Source organism: Pantherophis guttatus, chromosome 11 (genome assembly GCF_059756535.1).
Source record: "Pantherophis guttatus breed Tessera chromosome 11, ASM5975653v1, whole genome shotgun sequence".
Taxonomy (NCBI): Eukaryota; Metazoa; Chordata; class Lepidosauria; order Squamata; family Colubridae; genus Pantherophis; species Pantherophis guttatus.
The window spans coordinates 11,784,715-11,798,404 of NC_142073.1; the positions used below are offsets into that span (position 1 = coordinate 11,784,715).

At 42.5% G+C, this 13,690-nt stretch overlaps 1 protein-coding gene across 2 annotated transcripts in view; it reads right to left on the reverse strand.

Annotated features, from left to right (window-relative positions):
* Positions 1 to 12,320, reverse strand: part of RANBP10 (RAN binding protein 10) — a 43,760-nt gene extending 31,440 nt beyond the window's left edge. For both annotated transcript variants that reach the window (XM_034425812.2, XM_034425810.3), the window contains exons 1-3: positions 11,758 to 12,320; positions 9,581 to 9,692; positions 759 to 811 (exon numbers count right to left, since the gene is read on the reverse strand). In XM_034425812.2, coding sequence (XP_034281703.1) covers positions 759 to 811; positions 9,581 to 9,692; positions 11,758 to 11,992 — 400 coding nt within the window. In that variant the 5' untranslated portion in view covers positions 11,993 to 12,320. The remainder of the gene's footprint in view (positions 1 to 758; positions 812 to 9,580; positions 9,693 to 11,757) is intronic.
* Positions 12,321 to 13,690: the final 1,370 nt, after the last annotated feature.

Genomic DNA, 13,690 nt, shown 5'->3' on the forward strand with positions numbered 1-13,690 from the left:
GTTAATCCTTGGTGGCAAAAAATAAAATAAATCAAAAGTTCTAGAGCACCCTTTTCCCCACTAACAAATGATATTAAAGCAGAAGCTTTCATGAACTGTAGCCTATTTCATCAGATGTGCCTAGAGTGGCTAGACCAGTTTTTCCTCAAGCTTGGAAGCCTGAAGATGTGTGGACTTCAATCCACACATGGCTGGCTGGGAAATTTTAGGAGGTAAAGTCCACATACCTTCAAGTTGCCACGGTTGAAAAACACCGGCCTAGACTTACAGAGGATTTAAATTGGGGTGGTGGGCGGGCAAAGGAAAGGGGAGGTAGGCTGGTGATGCAGATTACATGTGAGATTTTAGGAATGCCCTATCAATTAACAATAGTCATGGGTCCAAAACCTGCTGTGTTTGCCTGACTGCTTTCCAATCTTTTGAGATGGAAGACCTCAAGAATTTTTCACCTGCGGTTGCTCTTAAGCAATCTCCTAACAAGTTCCTGGGAGGTTGAAATGCTCTGATACCAAGTCCTGATGCCAAGTTTGTTTTAATACAATTGGTTGCATTAAGCTAATTATTAATGCAAATTATTAATTTCCCCCACTATATGGAAATATAGACTCCTCCTATTTTTGCAATTCAAGCAACGTTCTCTTAAAAAAAAAAAAAAGACTACCCGTGGATTCCAGAGATAACTTTCTTTTCTTTCTGGATTGTAGAAATCCAGTAAACAGCTCAGGAGCAAACACAAATAATTCTTAGCAGTGACTCACCAGGAAGTCTGTTCATGTTGACACCTTGGGCAGAGAGTCCTATTCCCATGTACCTTCAAACAAACAAAAATCTGTTAGTTCAGCAAATAAGAGAATTTCCAAACAAGGTAACGACGAGGGCTCTTCCCTACTACTAATAGCAGAGCCCAAATGCGAGGAAGTTAAACTTATCCCTCAATGGAGACTGCCATCTAATTCTCAAGTCATTCACAATATATATCTAACAAGGACAACAATAGGTAAAGGTTCCCCTCGCATATATGTGCTAGTTGTTCCCAACTCTAGGGGGCGGTGCTCATCTCCATTTCAAAGCCAAAGAGCCAGCACTGTCCGAAGATGTCTCCGTGGTCATGTGGCCAGCATGACTAAACGCCAAAGGCGCATGGAACGCTGTTACCTTCCCACCAAAGGTGGTCCCTATTTTTCTACTTGCATTTTTTACATGCTTTCGAACTGCTAGGTTGGCATAACAATAACAACAACAACAATAATAATAGGATAACAATAGTGGCCTGTAATCAAGCCGCCTTTGTGTGCTCAAACATTTTCCCTTCATAGAAAAGCTTATTATCTCTGATACAAAAATGTTATCCCTCACTAAAATATATCAGAAAATATCAAAATTATTTTGGACAACAACTGTAATTTTCAGATACAAAGTTTGGAGATATTGCAGTTTAAGTCTATTTGTTTTTATTGTAAATTTGCTCCTTTGCCCCAAAACCAGAATTAACATTCAGGAAAAGGAACAGCAACTCTGATAAAGCATATATACACACTTCATCGTCAGCTGCACAAGAGATATTTCCTCCTTCGGTGACTAAGTAGAGTATATCATCTATTAGAGATAATTCAGAGAAGTTATCTTCTCTTGGCAGGAACAGTTCCTCTTTACAACAGCTTTACAAGGGTTAAGCCATTTTTAATGTTTACAAATTGTAAAGCCTTCCATGAAGGAAACATGAAGGAAATAAATTCAATTGGAATTTTTCTTGACATAAGGTTGGAGGTTTCTGCTCCCGAAGAATCAGAAGTGTCTGCATGCTCCACACAGAAGGTAAACTCCTCGTTCAGAACAAACAGGTTTTTCACAAGACGATCTAATCTTCCAATTTAAATATTCCGTTCTGTCTCAGAACAATGTCAGTCTGGCAAATCCTGTCTTCTTGGGTGCACAGAATGTTCTGATGTTGCTGAATTACAACTCTCAGGTGCCTCAGATAGCAAGACAAAAGGTTAAGGACACTGCTAAATGAATAAAAATCCTGTTCTTCAGCTCACCTATTTCCATTGCTAGTATGCACCATGAAGCCTTTCTCTGTAGGATGCCTAATCCAACCTCTGTACCCTCCAGATGTAATGACTTCAACTCCCAGAATTCTCAGCAGCTGTCTGTTTGAGGAATTCTGGACGTTAAAGCTCGTCTCTTCTGGAGGGTCCCAGTTCAGACAGATTGACTACAAAATGTAGATTATGCAAATGCTTCATAGGACAGACATGCTAAAGTAAGAGTTAACCTGCATACAAACTTTATTATTATTATTATTATTACAAGTCATACATTCAGAAACCCTGACTCGTTAAAATTAGAACTCTAGTCGTACACTAAAAATTTTGGTAGCATCTTGATGATGGGTGGAAAATAGCACAGAAGTGACATGTTCTAAAGCCAACAAACCCCGAGATTTCTAATTTAGATTTCTTTTAATTCCAAAAAAATAGAAATCACTCCCTAATATCTAAAATCATAACTATATGATCTGATATGGTACACTGCATATTTTTATATCTTCCTATGCCTCGCACTAGTATGTCAACGTGATAATGAAAATTTGCCTTCTATTCAATTATTGGTATTCTGGAAATGAGTGAGGTTTTGTACTGCCCTACCACACAGAGATGAATTCATACCTTTTTTAAAAAAAAAAAAAATTTATACCACAAAGCCCAATTATAAACTGCCAACACTAGAACTCATTCATTTCCAAAGCTGCTGTGGATGTCAAATGAACACTTATTTCACACTTTTTTCTCATGTGCAGGTCATTAGAAGCCTGTCAGAATTGTGGGTACTATGGGGGGGGGGGGGGAAGCATTGCTCACTTAGTATGTGAAAGGTTAAAATGCTTTTCAATTGATATTCAACACTCTCCTCTATCAGAAACAACACATATGCCACATCATTCTATAAACAAGAGCTGGAGCAACAGATTTTGCAACTCGGAATAACTCAAGTGAACATTTGTAAAATGTTTATAAACACTGTATGCCAGAGATGACACAGTCAGTCAGACAATTCATGTTGTTTATTGTGCAGTGTATTAGCAACTTTCATTCTGTGGGACAGTAGCTCTCCTAGAATGAGATCATAGTCCATGTAATGAAATTCTACTGTTGTTATAGGTCAGGTTTCAAGGCCCTGAACCAAATAATGTACAAAAAAGGCTATGCTATACTACCACAACTATAAGGAGAGGGAGAGGAAGATTTTCAAGACCATCGTATCACTTGCAGGAATATTAACCAGAGGCATATGTTTAGAAAAGCATGTAAAAGCGCAGACTCCTTAAAGCAGTCTTGTCTTTATACAGGCTACCTCACAAGATTGAAAAATAGAGGTGGCTGTTTTAAAAATCCTATTAAATTTAATGAGCTGACTCAATAAAGCAACCACAGATTCCTTTCTAGCTCGCACAGTCTAGGAGAAGGCATGCTACATTAATAAATATGTTCGTGAGAGGGCCAAAATATTTCTTCTGAATCATTTTCAAGGCATAAATAGCTCTACTATGTAATAAGTTCGTTATTATTTCCACTTCATATGTGAAACTGAGGCAAAACTAGACCTGGCTCCATCAAGTAGTCAGATGAGTGTGGTTAGAAAATAAATTCCTAAAGCAAAATCTGTCAAAGTCCATCACTAATACTCTGGAACAGCTGTATTCAAGGGCTGATATCTATATGATTGTGTAATTATGTTATAGCACCTAAGCTCCATAGCATTCTGAAGATACAAGAATTGATGATCCTTGCCTTTAAAGCTAGACACATCACAATTAAGAATTGTGTATCAAAAACCATAAATATCCATTTCTCAATTTAAGAACGCAACCACTGGGATTTTAAAAAATGCAATCACTATTAAGTGTTGTGCAGTCAACAAACCTGAACAAATCATCACTATGGTATCTATTAGCTCATTCAAATTAGAAAGTGTAGGCATATAGCTTTGCTCTGGCTATCAATTACAGAAATTCAGCCTCCCAGAAACCCTTAGGAACCTATGCAGACAGAACTGATAATCCGTTCTCAGGAAGCTTTCTCTATACTCTCTCTTCTTCAGCTCACTGTTCATTTTTCTTGCTTTTAACACTTTTTAGCTGTTGCTACATGCCAAAATTTGTTGGCTTTTATTTGTCCTAAATGTTATCTGGCACTTGTAACTTATCATTTTTAAAGACAAACAACAATCCATTTTAAGACAGTCCTTCAATTGCCAAAAGACAGAGATATTACTGAAAGAATAAACATAAATAGTACACTAATTACTTTTTTAAATTAGCTCTCATTTATGATAAATCCTTATTGGGACATTAGAATATCTTTGATTATATAGGTTGAATGAATTGAGGGTTCATGCAGAGGGCTAAAAATAAGCAGCATCAGAATCACTAATAAATGCAAGTTTCATTTTTCAATCTCATATATAATTGCTACCTTTTATTATATCCTTTTACTAGCCTTGCATGCCACTTTAATCATAACTTGACTCTGTGGAGCTCGTGCGCCTATAAAATAACTTTAAAATATACACCCAAATGACAGACGAAACAATTCATGACTTCATGCCAGGTAACAGAAAAATTCAATTTCAAACCGACTGAATCTCAAGGCAGACTATTTCATAACACATCTGTCTCAAAGCTGGCAGTTTGTTGTGAAAAGCCCAATTAGGCTGGGACAATATAGATTTCAGGGGAACATTGTTAGAAAGACTGAGATTCCACAAGGGGATATATCCTGAGTGAAAGGACTGGAGGGAACCTCTTGCACTTCATCCTATCAGAATCATTTCTGTGACCAAATGTTCACACAGAGGATTAAACGGGGCATCATTAGGATACGGCTGATATCATATCCTATCTCACTGGATCACATGCCTAGTAGTTTCTTATAGATCCGTGATGGTGAACCTATGGCACACGTGCCAGAGGTAGCACACACAGCCCTCTCTGTGGGCACGTGCACTGTCGCCAGCTGCTCTTATGGTGCCGGCCACCTGGTCTTCAGGTTTTTGGCACTCCGGGGTGCATGTGCGCAGGCGCACATTCCAGTTTGGGCACGAAAAGGTTCGCCATCACTGTTATAGATGTTGAGCAGGAATGGGGAGAACATCAAACTCTATGGCATCCCATAAATCAGCGGCGTATGGCAGGGGCCCCCAACTTCTGGGCCCCGGTCCACTATCAGGCCATGGCCTATTCGGAATTGGGCCACATGAATGGCTGGCCGGAGCATGCGTGCACACATAACTCAAATGAAACTGTGTGTGCGCCCGCCGGCCTGCCACTTATATAAGGGCTGTGTGCATACCGGCCCACCGCTTGTGCGGCCCAATTCCCCTCTTTCCCCCTGACCCCCCCCCCAGCCAGGCCAAACCCAAGGTTGGAGACCGCTGGCCTGTGGCACAACTTCTCCCCTCCTAATGATACCACCAGAAATTGCTCCTTCAAGAAGGAGAACTATCATAATAAAATCTCCCTACTTCCAGTCCTAAGAAATACTTCAGAAGGACACTGTGGCTGTTGGCATGGAAAACCAGTAACTTGATAACCAGAACCAGGGGGATCATGCTCCCTCCATCTTGATCTCATTTTAAAAATCATTCACGAGCATCATCAATGTAATCTTGGTCCCACACCTTCTTTCACCCAAAAGGGGAGACTAGAGACAACTGTCTAACTACAGGGTCAACTGATAGTTTGAAAAGGCACAATACTGCCTTCTTTAAGGCAGGTGGTACTATCCCCTCATTTAAGGGTGTATTTACCATTGCTCCAACTCAGCCTTCTGTCACCTCCCTAGAGATTGTCACCAACCAGAAGGGAAAAGGAGCCAGGCTACAAGTTTTTGAGCTGCTGTCATATGTTACCCTGTCGCACTGCAAGAGGAACTGGTCCAAACCTATCCCAGATAAAGCTGTGAGATAGAGAGATTCAATCACATCCACAGAACTTGCCTTCCTGGCATCAGTTCTGAGCAAATTTGAGTGACCTTATCTTCCAGCTCCTCAAAAATTCTCAGAGGGCCCTATAATGTTCTAGTCCATCCTTCTCTCAAAGGGATATCTGGGAGACAATGAGGTAGCAGCAAAGAAATAATGATAATTGGCTGTTTTTATCAGCAGAAGAAATTAAGTTCTTACCTATATTTGCTTGGATTCACTTTCTGGTTTTTTGCCAGTAACACTCTAGGCATCTCCTTTGCCCTTTCATCTCCTGGACCTCCTTAGTGAACCAAATGATTTCCCTGGATTGATGAGCAGAGAGAGGCTGCTCAGGGGCAATCCTAATCCTCAGGAAATACCTCTAGTGCTGTTCGGAAACCTAGTGGTTCCATCAGGCCCCTGGGGCAGATTGGTTGATTAGCAAATGGGATTACTAATAAAATATGGTCTAAGACTAGAGCAGGGTTTTCGATCTTGGCAACTTTAAGCTTCATAATCTAAAATTCCCCAGACAGCATGTTGGCTAGAACATTATGGAAGTTGGAAGTCCACACTTCTTAAAAGTTGTCAAGATTGAGAAACACTAGACTAGAGAGCCAGGTTCAAGTCCATCCACAGCCATGGAATGTGGACTTAGAACCAGTTGCTCTTTCTCTAACCAACCTACCGGTACCTCAAAATGTGTTATTGTGACCATTCCCATGGAAGATATTTTGAGATTCTGGAGGAAAGCCACAGTGTAAATCTAGCACATATATTTCTCAATATTTTCTGATCTCACCATTACATCATTCCTGACCACTGAGTTACCAGTATGATGCATCTATTTTCTGATATGTACAAGATTTTAATTTAAAACTGGCTTTGCAGAACAATCTTTACATCACCATGGATCATAAACCAACTGCACAGCGATCATGGGCCCTTAAGGGAATGTATTAACCTAGTTAATGATAATTCCTTATAACCATTCTGGGAATTGTATAATGAATTGAATTTGCCCCCCCCTTTGGCAGCATCCACAGCACAGAAATACCACTGCTAATTTAGAACAGCTGCTATCATTACCCTTGAATTTCCAAACTTATATAGCTGTTCTATACTGTACATCCATCAAAATTAATCAGCCCAAACCCTTTATATAAGAAAAAGCACCGTACTCAAAACTGAGTGGTATTTGCTGGAAATACAACAATGGATGCCTCATTCCAACCTGTTTTTTAACCACAAATCCATTCTGGGCACCACAAATACTTTAAAAAGAACACTGTTTACCCTATTATTCAAAGTAAAAGCTTACTCTATTGTCCAGGTACTATTGTCCAGGTATTGTCAATTCATTTAATTAAATAGTTCCTCATGAAGATGGTGGCTGAAGCTATCTGAAGCAGTCCGACAGGTTGTGTCAATGTGCCCTGAGCTTCCAACATCCTGATTTAGCAAAAAAGTTATAACCTTAGTAAAAAGGTTACAAAAAAAAAAAAAAAGCATGTAGAAGCAATGTTGAAATAAGTCTCTACATCAACAAACAGATACAGAAAAACTGGATTTGGGCTAAACTTTACACAAGTGTATGAAACACAGTATCAAGGCAATTACAAGCAACTCCTTCCAGACATAACAAAGGTGATAAAAAACAACTCTAAATGTCCATTGCTGTTTCCATTTCTTCTCCAAACACCGAACAATTGAAACTATATAGTTTCTTAAAGCCTCTGTAGCAGTTTAGCAATGCCTAAAATAAGTAGGTATCCAAAAGTAACCAATTGAATTTCTCCACTGAAATCACTGGGGCAAAGTTGCACATAAAAATACTGCTATGCACTGCAGTGAGGAGACGTGTATCTGGTCTCTCCACCCTTCTGATTTGCAATATCTTGCTGGCCATACATGTGATCTCATCATTAACATTACAACACCCAAATTCTTTAAAGCAAGGCAATTTAGTTTAATTCACATTATGATCATGCTTTTCTCCCCATTTCCCAAACTGGACTGTTTGTTATTCTACCGGAACAATTTTTGGCTGATCACATAATTTGCTTTAAGCATGGTTTAGTGTTCGGCGTATCATTCAAGTTTGTTATCAACACATTGTATTTCAAAGACCAAAATCAAAAACCTCCTGTTATATATCAGCGTTCCCAAAAGAAATGTAACCTGCCAAATTTCCAGAATACAGGTAGTCTTTGATTTAGGACCACAATTCAGCCCGAAATTTGTTGTTACGTGAAAGATTTGTTAAGCGAGTCTTGCCCCATTTTATGACCTTTCTTGCAATTCTTGTTAAGTGAATCACTGCAGTTGTTAAGTTAGTAACCTACTTGTTAAGTGAATCTGGCTTCCCCATTGACTTTGCTCGTCAGAAGGTCGCAAAAAGGGGATCTCGTCACCTTGGGACACAGCAACGGTCATAAGTATGAACCAGTTGCCAAGCATCTGAGTTTTGATCACATGAACATGGGGATACTTCAACGGTTGTAACTGTGAAAAATGGTCATAAGTCACTTTCTTCAGTGCCGTTGTAACTTTGAACAGTCACTAAATGAGCTGTTGTAAGTCGAGGACTACCTGTATGAGCCATTAGCTCAAAATTTACGGTAAAATAGTAATAAAGATAACTAGACTATGCCAGAACAATATAATTGAACCTACAATAGGAAATATACTGAAAATTATCTTATGCAAGTTCCGAATATTTTTGGAATCAAACAATTCATTCAGCTCAATGTTGTGAACTATCAAACTCGCGGCCCGGATGCATCATGCGCTAACCCCACCCACACCCGGTTTAACGAAGGGGGGAAAAGTTGTGATACGTCACGTGATGACCTGAGTTTGAGATCACTGATCTAGATCAATGATCTCATGTCAGACAATTACCCACCATAAGTACCCATTTCTTTACAAATTATTTTATATAGGAAGGAAAGGAATCCCTGCGGATTTTATACTCCAATAGTGGTCGCCAACTATTGAGGGGGAGGGGGGGAAACACTAATCTCTGATTCAAAGCTGTGAACCAGCACTGTCTGAGGACGTTTCCGTGGTCATTTGGCCAACGTGTAGGAATATGTAAAATAATTTGGTAGCCAGGAAATAATTCTAACAGCTATCGGAAGGGATTTGTACTACTTCCTTTGCAGTAACTGTTATATAGGATTTTCTGATCTAATACACCAAAAAAGCCACATAGGAATTTTAAGAGGTAAACATGGTATAATTACCTAGAACAGCCAATAATGAAACAGTCATAACCATCATGCCTCATCTCAGTTTATATCACTGGTTTGGTATTTGATAGCAGGAAGTCAAACCAGTTTTTAAAAATCTGAACTGGAATTGAACTTGATTCATAGCTTCATCCTCCCTAATGAACCAAAACCCAACCCCCACTAAAATGATCTCAACTCCTTGTTTTGAAAAGCTGCTGGTGCAATGCCCTACTACAAAGACATGAATCACTCACCCTTTCCCAAAGCCACAATTCACATCCCTACCAAACATAAGTACAGATGGTAAAGTCAGCTCCAACTCTCCCAAAAGACAACACACACACACACTGAAAAGAATACATGTTAAGCCACATACTTACCCATCTCTTCCTTTACTAACTATCTTCACTTCAAAATAATAAATTCCACAGGCTGCAGGGATGGGGTGGGTAGCCCTGACAGAAGCAGCATCCTTGTGATTTTTCCCATGTCCTGTTTTAAAATAAACAGAGGAGGAGGAGGGAAACAGGCAGAAGACAGGTCAAAAGCCTCTTTAATTCTTCAGTGAAACCATCAGGCAGCAAGGATTTTCAGGAGCCAGCCTGCCTGCCAAGCCCACAACCGAATACACTCCCTTACAGGTAAAACAGGTGTTCCAACACATTTGTAAAAAGGACAAGGCATTAGAAACACATGGCTGATCTTCTGTTATTGTCCCAGAAAGACTCACAGCTCATCCTTTAAGGTAAAAGTATACTTTGGGGTTAGTGTTTCTCAACCTTGGCAGAGGGTTTTATCCATCTTCAATTTGTCGAGGTTGATAAATATTGCCCCAAAGGATACTTTACTTCAAAGGATGGGCTGTGGATGTCTCTCTCTCTCTCTCTCTGGGACCACCGAAGAAGAACAGTTGTGCGTTTCTGTGGCTCTACCCTTTGCCCTAGGAGGCGTCGAATCCCAGAATTAACCAGCCACAAAATCCAGGGGTTTTGGAAGCCCACACATTTTTTCAAACTGCCGAGATGGAGAAGAATCTCTGTTTTTGGGGGTAACCACACCATGCCACTTTCTATGGAGATTCTCCGTCATCCAGGTTGTCCCAAAGCTTTCCGCCCCCCCCTCTCTTCAAGAGGCAACTGGACTTTCCGGTTTGTTTTTTTCTTTGAAGACATCTCACTTCTCATCCGAGAGAAGCTTCTTCGAGCGCTCTATGACCGGATGGTCAGAATCCTTCCGTTTCCCACCATCCTCAAGTCAGAGCCGAAGAAGCTTCTCTCGGATGAGAAGCGAAATGTCTTCAAAGAAAAAAACCAGAAAGTCCAGTTGCCTTTTGAAAAGAGAAAGAGAGGGAGGGAGGGAGGAAGGAAGGAAGGAAGGAGAGAGAGAGAAAGAGAGAAAGAGAGAGAGGGAGAAAGAAAGAAAGAAAAGCAGCTTTGGGACAACCTGGATGACGGAGAATCTCCATAGACAGTGGATTGATGTGCTTACCAGAAAGTCCAGTTGAAAACAAAACAAAACAAAACAAAGCCCCTTTGGGGACCCACCCCATTCCAGGAGACAAGGAAATGCTCTACAAGCCCCAAAGAAGCTCCTTGGTCCTGGGGGATGTGTGTGTGGGGGGGACGGGGGTGTGTGTGTGAATAAATAGCCTTGACAGCTCCTGCTGGCAGGCCATAAGGAGATTTCTTCAGCCTGCCCCAGAGAAGTCCCAGAGGGTGGGGGTGGGGGGATTCTCAGCCCTACCTGCCCAAAGGGGAGCTAAGATGTCCTTCTCTGGCTCTCCCCCTCCCAGGCGAGACCCCTCCCCTGTTTGAGGCTTCAAACTTGGCAACTTTAAGACTTGTGGACTTTGAGTCTCAGAATTCGCAAAATTGCAGAATTCTTTCTTTCTTTCTTTCTCTCTCTCCCTCTCTTTCTCTCTTCCTCTCTCTCTCTCCTTCCTTCCTCCTTCACAGGGGCAACTGAGTCTCTCTCTCTCTCTAAAGCAGAGGTCTCCAACCAGGGCAACTTTTAAGCCTGGAGGACTTCAAACCCCAGAATTCACAAAATCGCAGAATTCATTCTTTTTCTTTCTTTCTCTCTCTTTCTCTCTTCCCCCCCCCTCTCTCTCCTTCCTTCCTCTCTCACAGGAGCAACTGAGTCTCTCTCTAAAGCAGGGTTCCCCCAAACTTGGCAACTTTTAAGCCTGGAGGACTTCAAACCCCAGAATTCGCAAAATCGCAGAATTCATTCTTTCTTTTTCTTTCTCTCTTCCTCTCTCTCTCTCTCTCCTTCCTCCCTCCCTCCGTCCGTCTCTCTCTCTCTCTCTCTCTCTTTTCATGAGGCAATTCTGGGAGTTGAAGTCCACAAGTCTTAAAGCTGCCAAGGTTGGGGTAAAACCCTGTGCCAGTGGGGGAACCCCCCCCCCCAAAATGTCCTGCCCACAACCCCCCCTCCCTCCTTCTGGGGCGGCGAGGCCTTCTCCCCCCACTTCTCCCCCACCCCCTCAGGCGAAGGCCCCGCCATCCCCCTCCCCTCAAGGCAGAGAAGCGGGGCCTCCTCCCCCCCCCACCCCCACCTTTGTAGTGGACGCGCAGGTTGCCCTGGGAGAGGCCGATGTAGCTATACTTGTCCTTGGGGCTCCAGGCTCGGGGCAGCGGCGTCTCGGCCGGGTTGACGGCCGGGTAGAGTCGACGGAGACGCCGGCTCAGCTCTTGCTCCTCCGGCGGCGGGGGAGGCGGGGGAGGCGGCGGCGGCGGGGGAGGCAGCGCCGTGTCTCCCCCAGGTAAGCTGGCTGCACCCGCATCCGCCATCTTGGATCCACTATTGTGTCAGCGGGAGGGGAAGCGGGCTCCCTTTCCCAGGCCCGTCCAATGGGAGGCGGGCTCGGCCACAATGGAGGCAGCGTTGCATGGCGGGAAAGAGAGTCCGGCTGCGCCGTCGAACCGAGCCGGCTCGATGGAAGCGAAGACTACGGGTCCCGTGAAAGACCGCGAAAGGAGGGCGGGGCCCCTCCCAACTTCGGCAAAGGCGTCGCAAAGGCCTTCGGGATAGCGAGTCAAAGAACGGTTTGCTATATAGGCAAAGCCAGCCTTAGGAGCTTTTGACAAGCCCAGCGCTGAATTATCCGGGGTGCGATTCCTTTTAAAAAAAGCAAATAAATCACGACAGCCCATGCAACGGATGGAATGTTTGCGTGATGAGAAAGCGGGTCGGAGGCGGTCTTGTGACAAGTTACAGGGTTTTCCCGTGTGAGCACGGGGTTGGAGTAGAACAGGGGTCTCCAACCTTGGCCGCTTTAAGCCTGGAGGACTTCAACTCCCAGAATTCCCCAGCCAGCTTTGCTCAGAATTCTGGGAATTGAAGTCCTCCAGGCTTAAAGCAGCCAAGGTTGGAGACCCCTGGACTAGAAGACCTCCACGGATTCCTTCTGACCCTATTATTCTAATACTTTATTCTAATATAATATAGTATAATATAAATATAATATAATATAATTATATATATATATATATTATATTATTATTATTTATTAGTCGAATTTATATGCCGCCCTTCTCTGTAGACTCAGGGCGGCTTACAATGCATTATAGCAATAGCCTGCATACTTTTTTGTATATACCTGCTTATTGTTTTTTTGGGGGAGGGGGGCTAAGCGATGTTGTTCTATACAAAGTTGGCTTATTGCCCCCAGAATCCGGGTCCTCAATTTACCTACCTCGAAAGGATGGAAGGCTGAGTCAACCTTGAGACTAGTGAGATTCAAACTCGCACTAATTTCAGGCAGCTGGCAGCTAAGTGCTAGCACTTAGCAGCACTTTAGTCCGCTGCACCACTGAGGCTCTCTCTATATATATACTGCTCAAAAAAATAAAGGGAACACAAGCAGAAGACATCCGAGATCTGAATGAATGAAATAGCCTTATTAAATACTTTGTTCGTTACATACAGTAGTTTATACACCGCTCAAACAACTAAAGGGAACACAAAACTACTGTATGTAACGAACAAAGTATTTAATAAGGCTATTTCATTCATTCAGATCTCGGATGTCTCCTGCTTGTGTTCCCTTTATTTTTTTGAGCAGTGCATAAAAATATTCTAATGGGTTGGTTTTTTAAAAAAACCCAACCCATCGCACAAATAGCTGCGAATCAAGGGAAACAAGCCAGCCAGATCCGTCTCTAAACAATCCCGAAGACAATATTTACCCTCTTACAATATTAACTTTCCTCCCAAACACACACACACACACAGGCTTTCTAGGAAAGGCCTATTTTAAACGGACCCTCCCTTCTCCTTGCAAACGCTGCATTTTGCAGAAGCACGAATGTTGAGAAAAAGGAAGACCCTTCGGGGTTCGGATTTAGGGGGTTCTCCAATTTGCGGGCATTCGCCTTGGAAGCCTTCCTCGAAGTGCTCGCAGCACCGGCCAGTTAAGGCTCCTAGCCCCCCCTTCCCCCCCCTTAAAAGCTAATTATCCTCCGCGCAAACATCCCAGGGTCAGATAA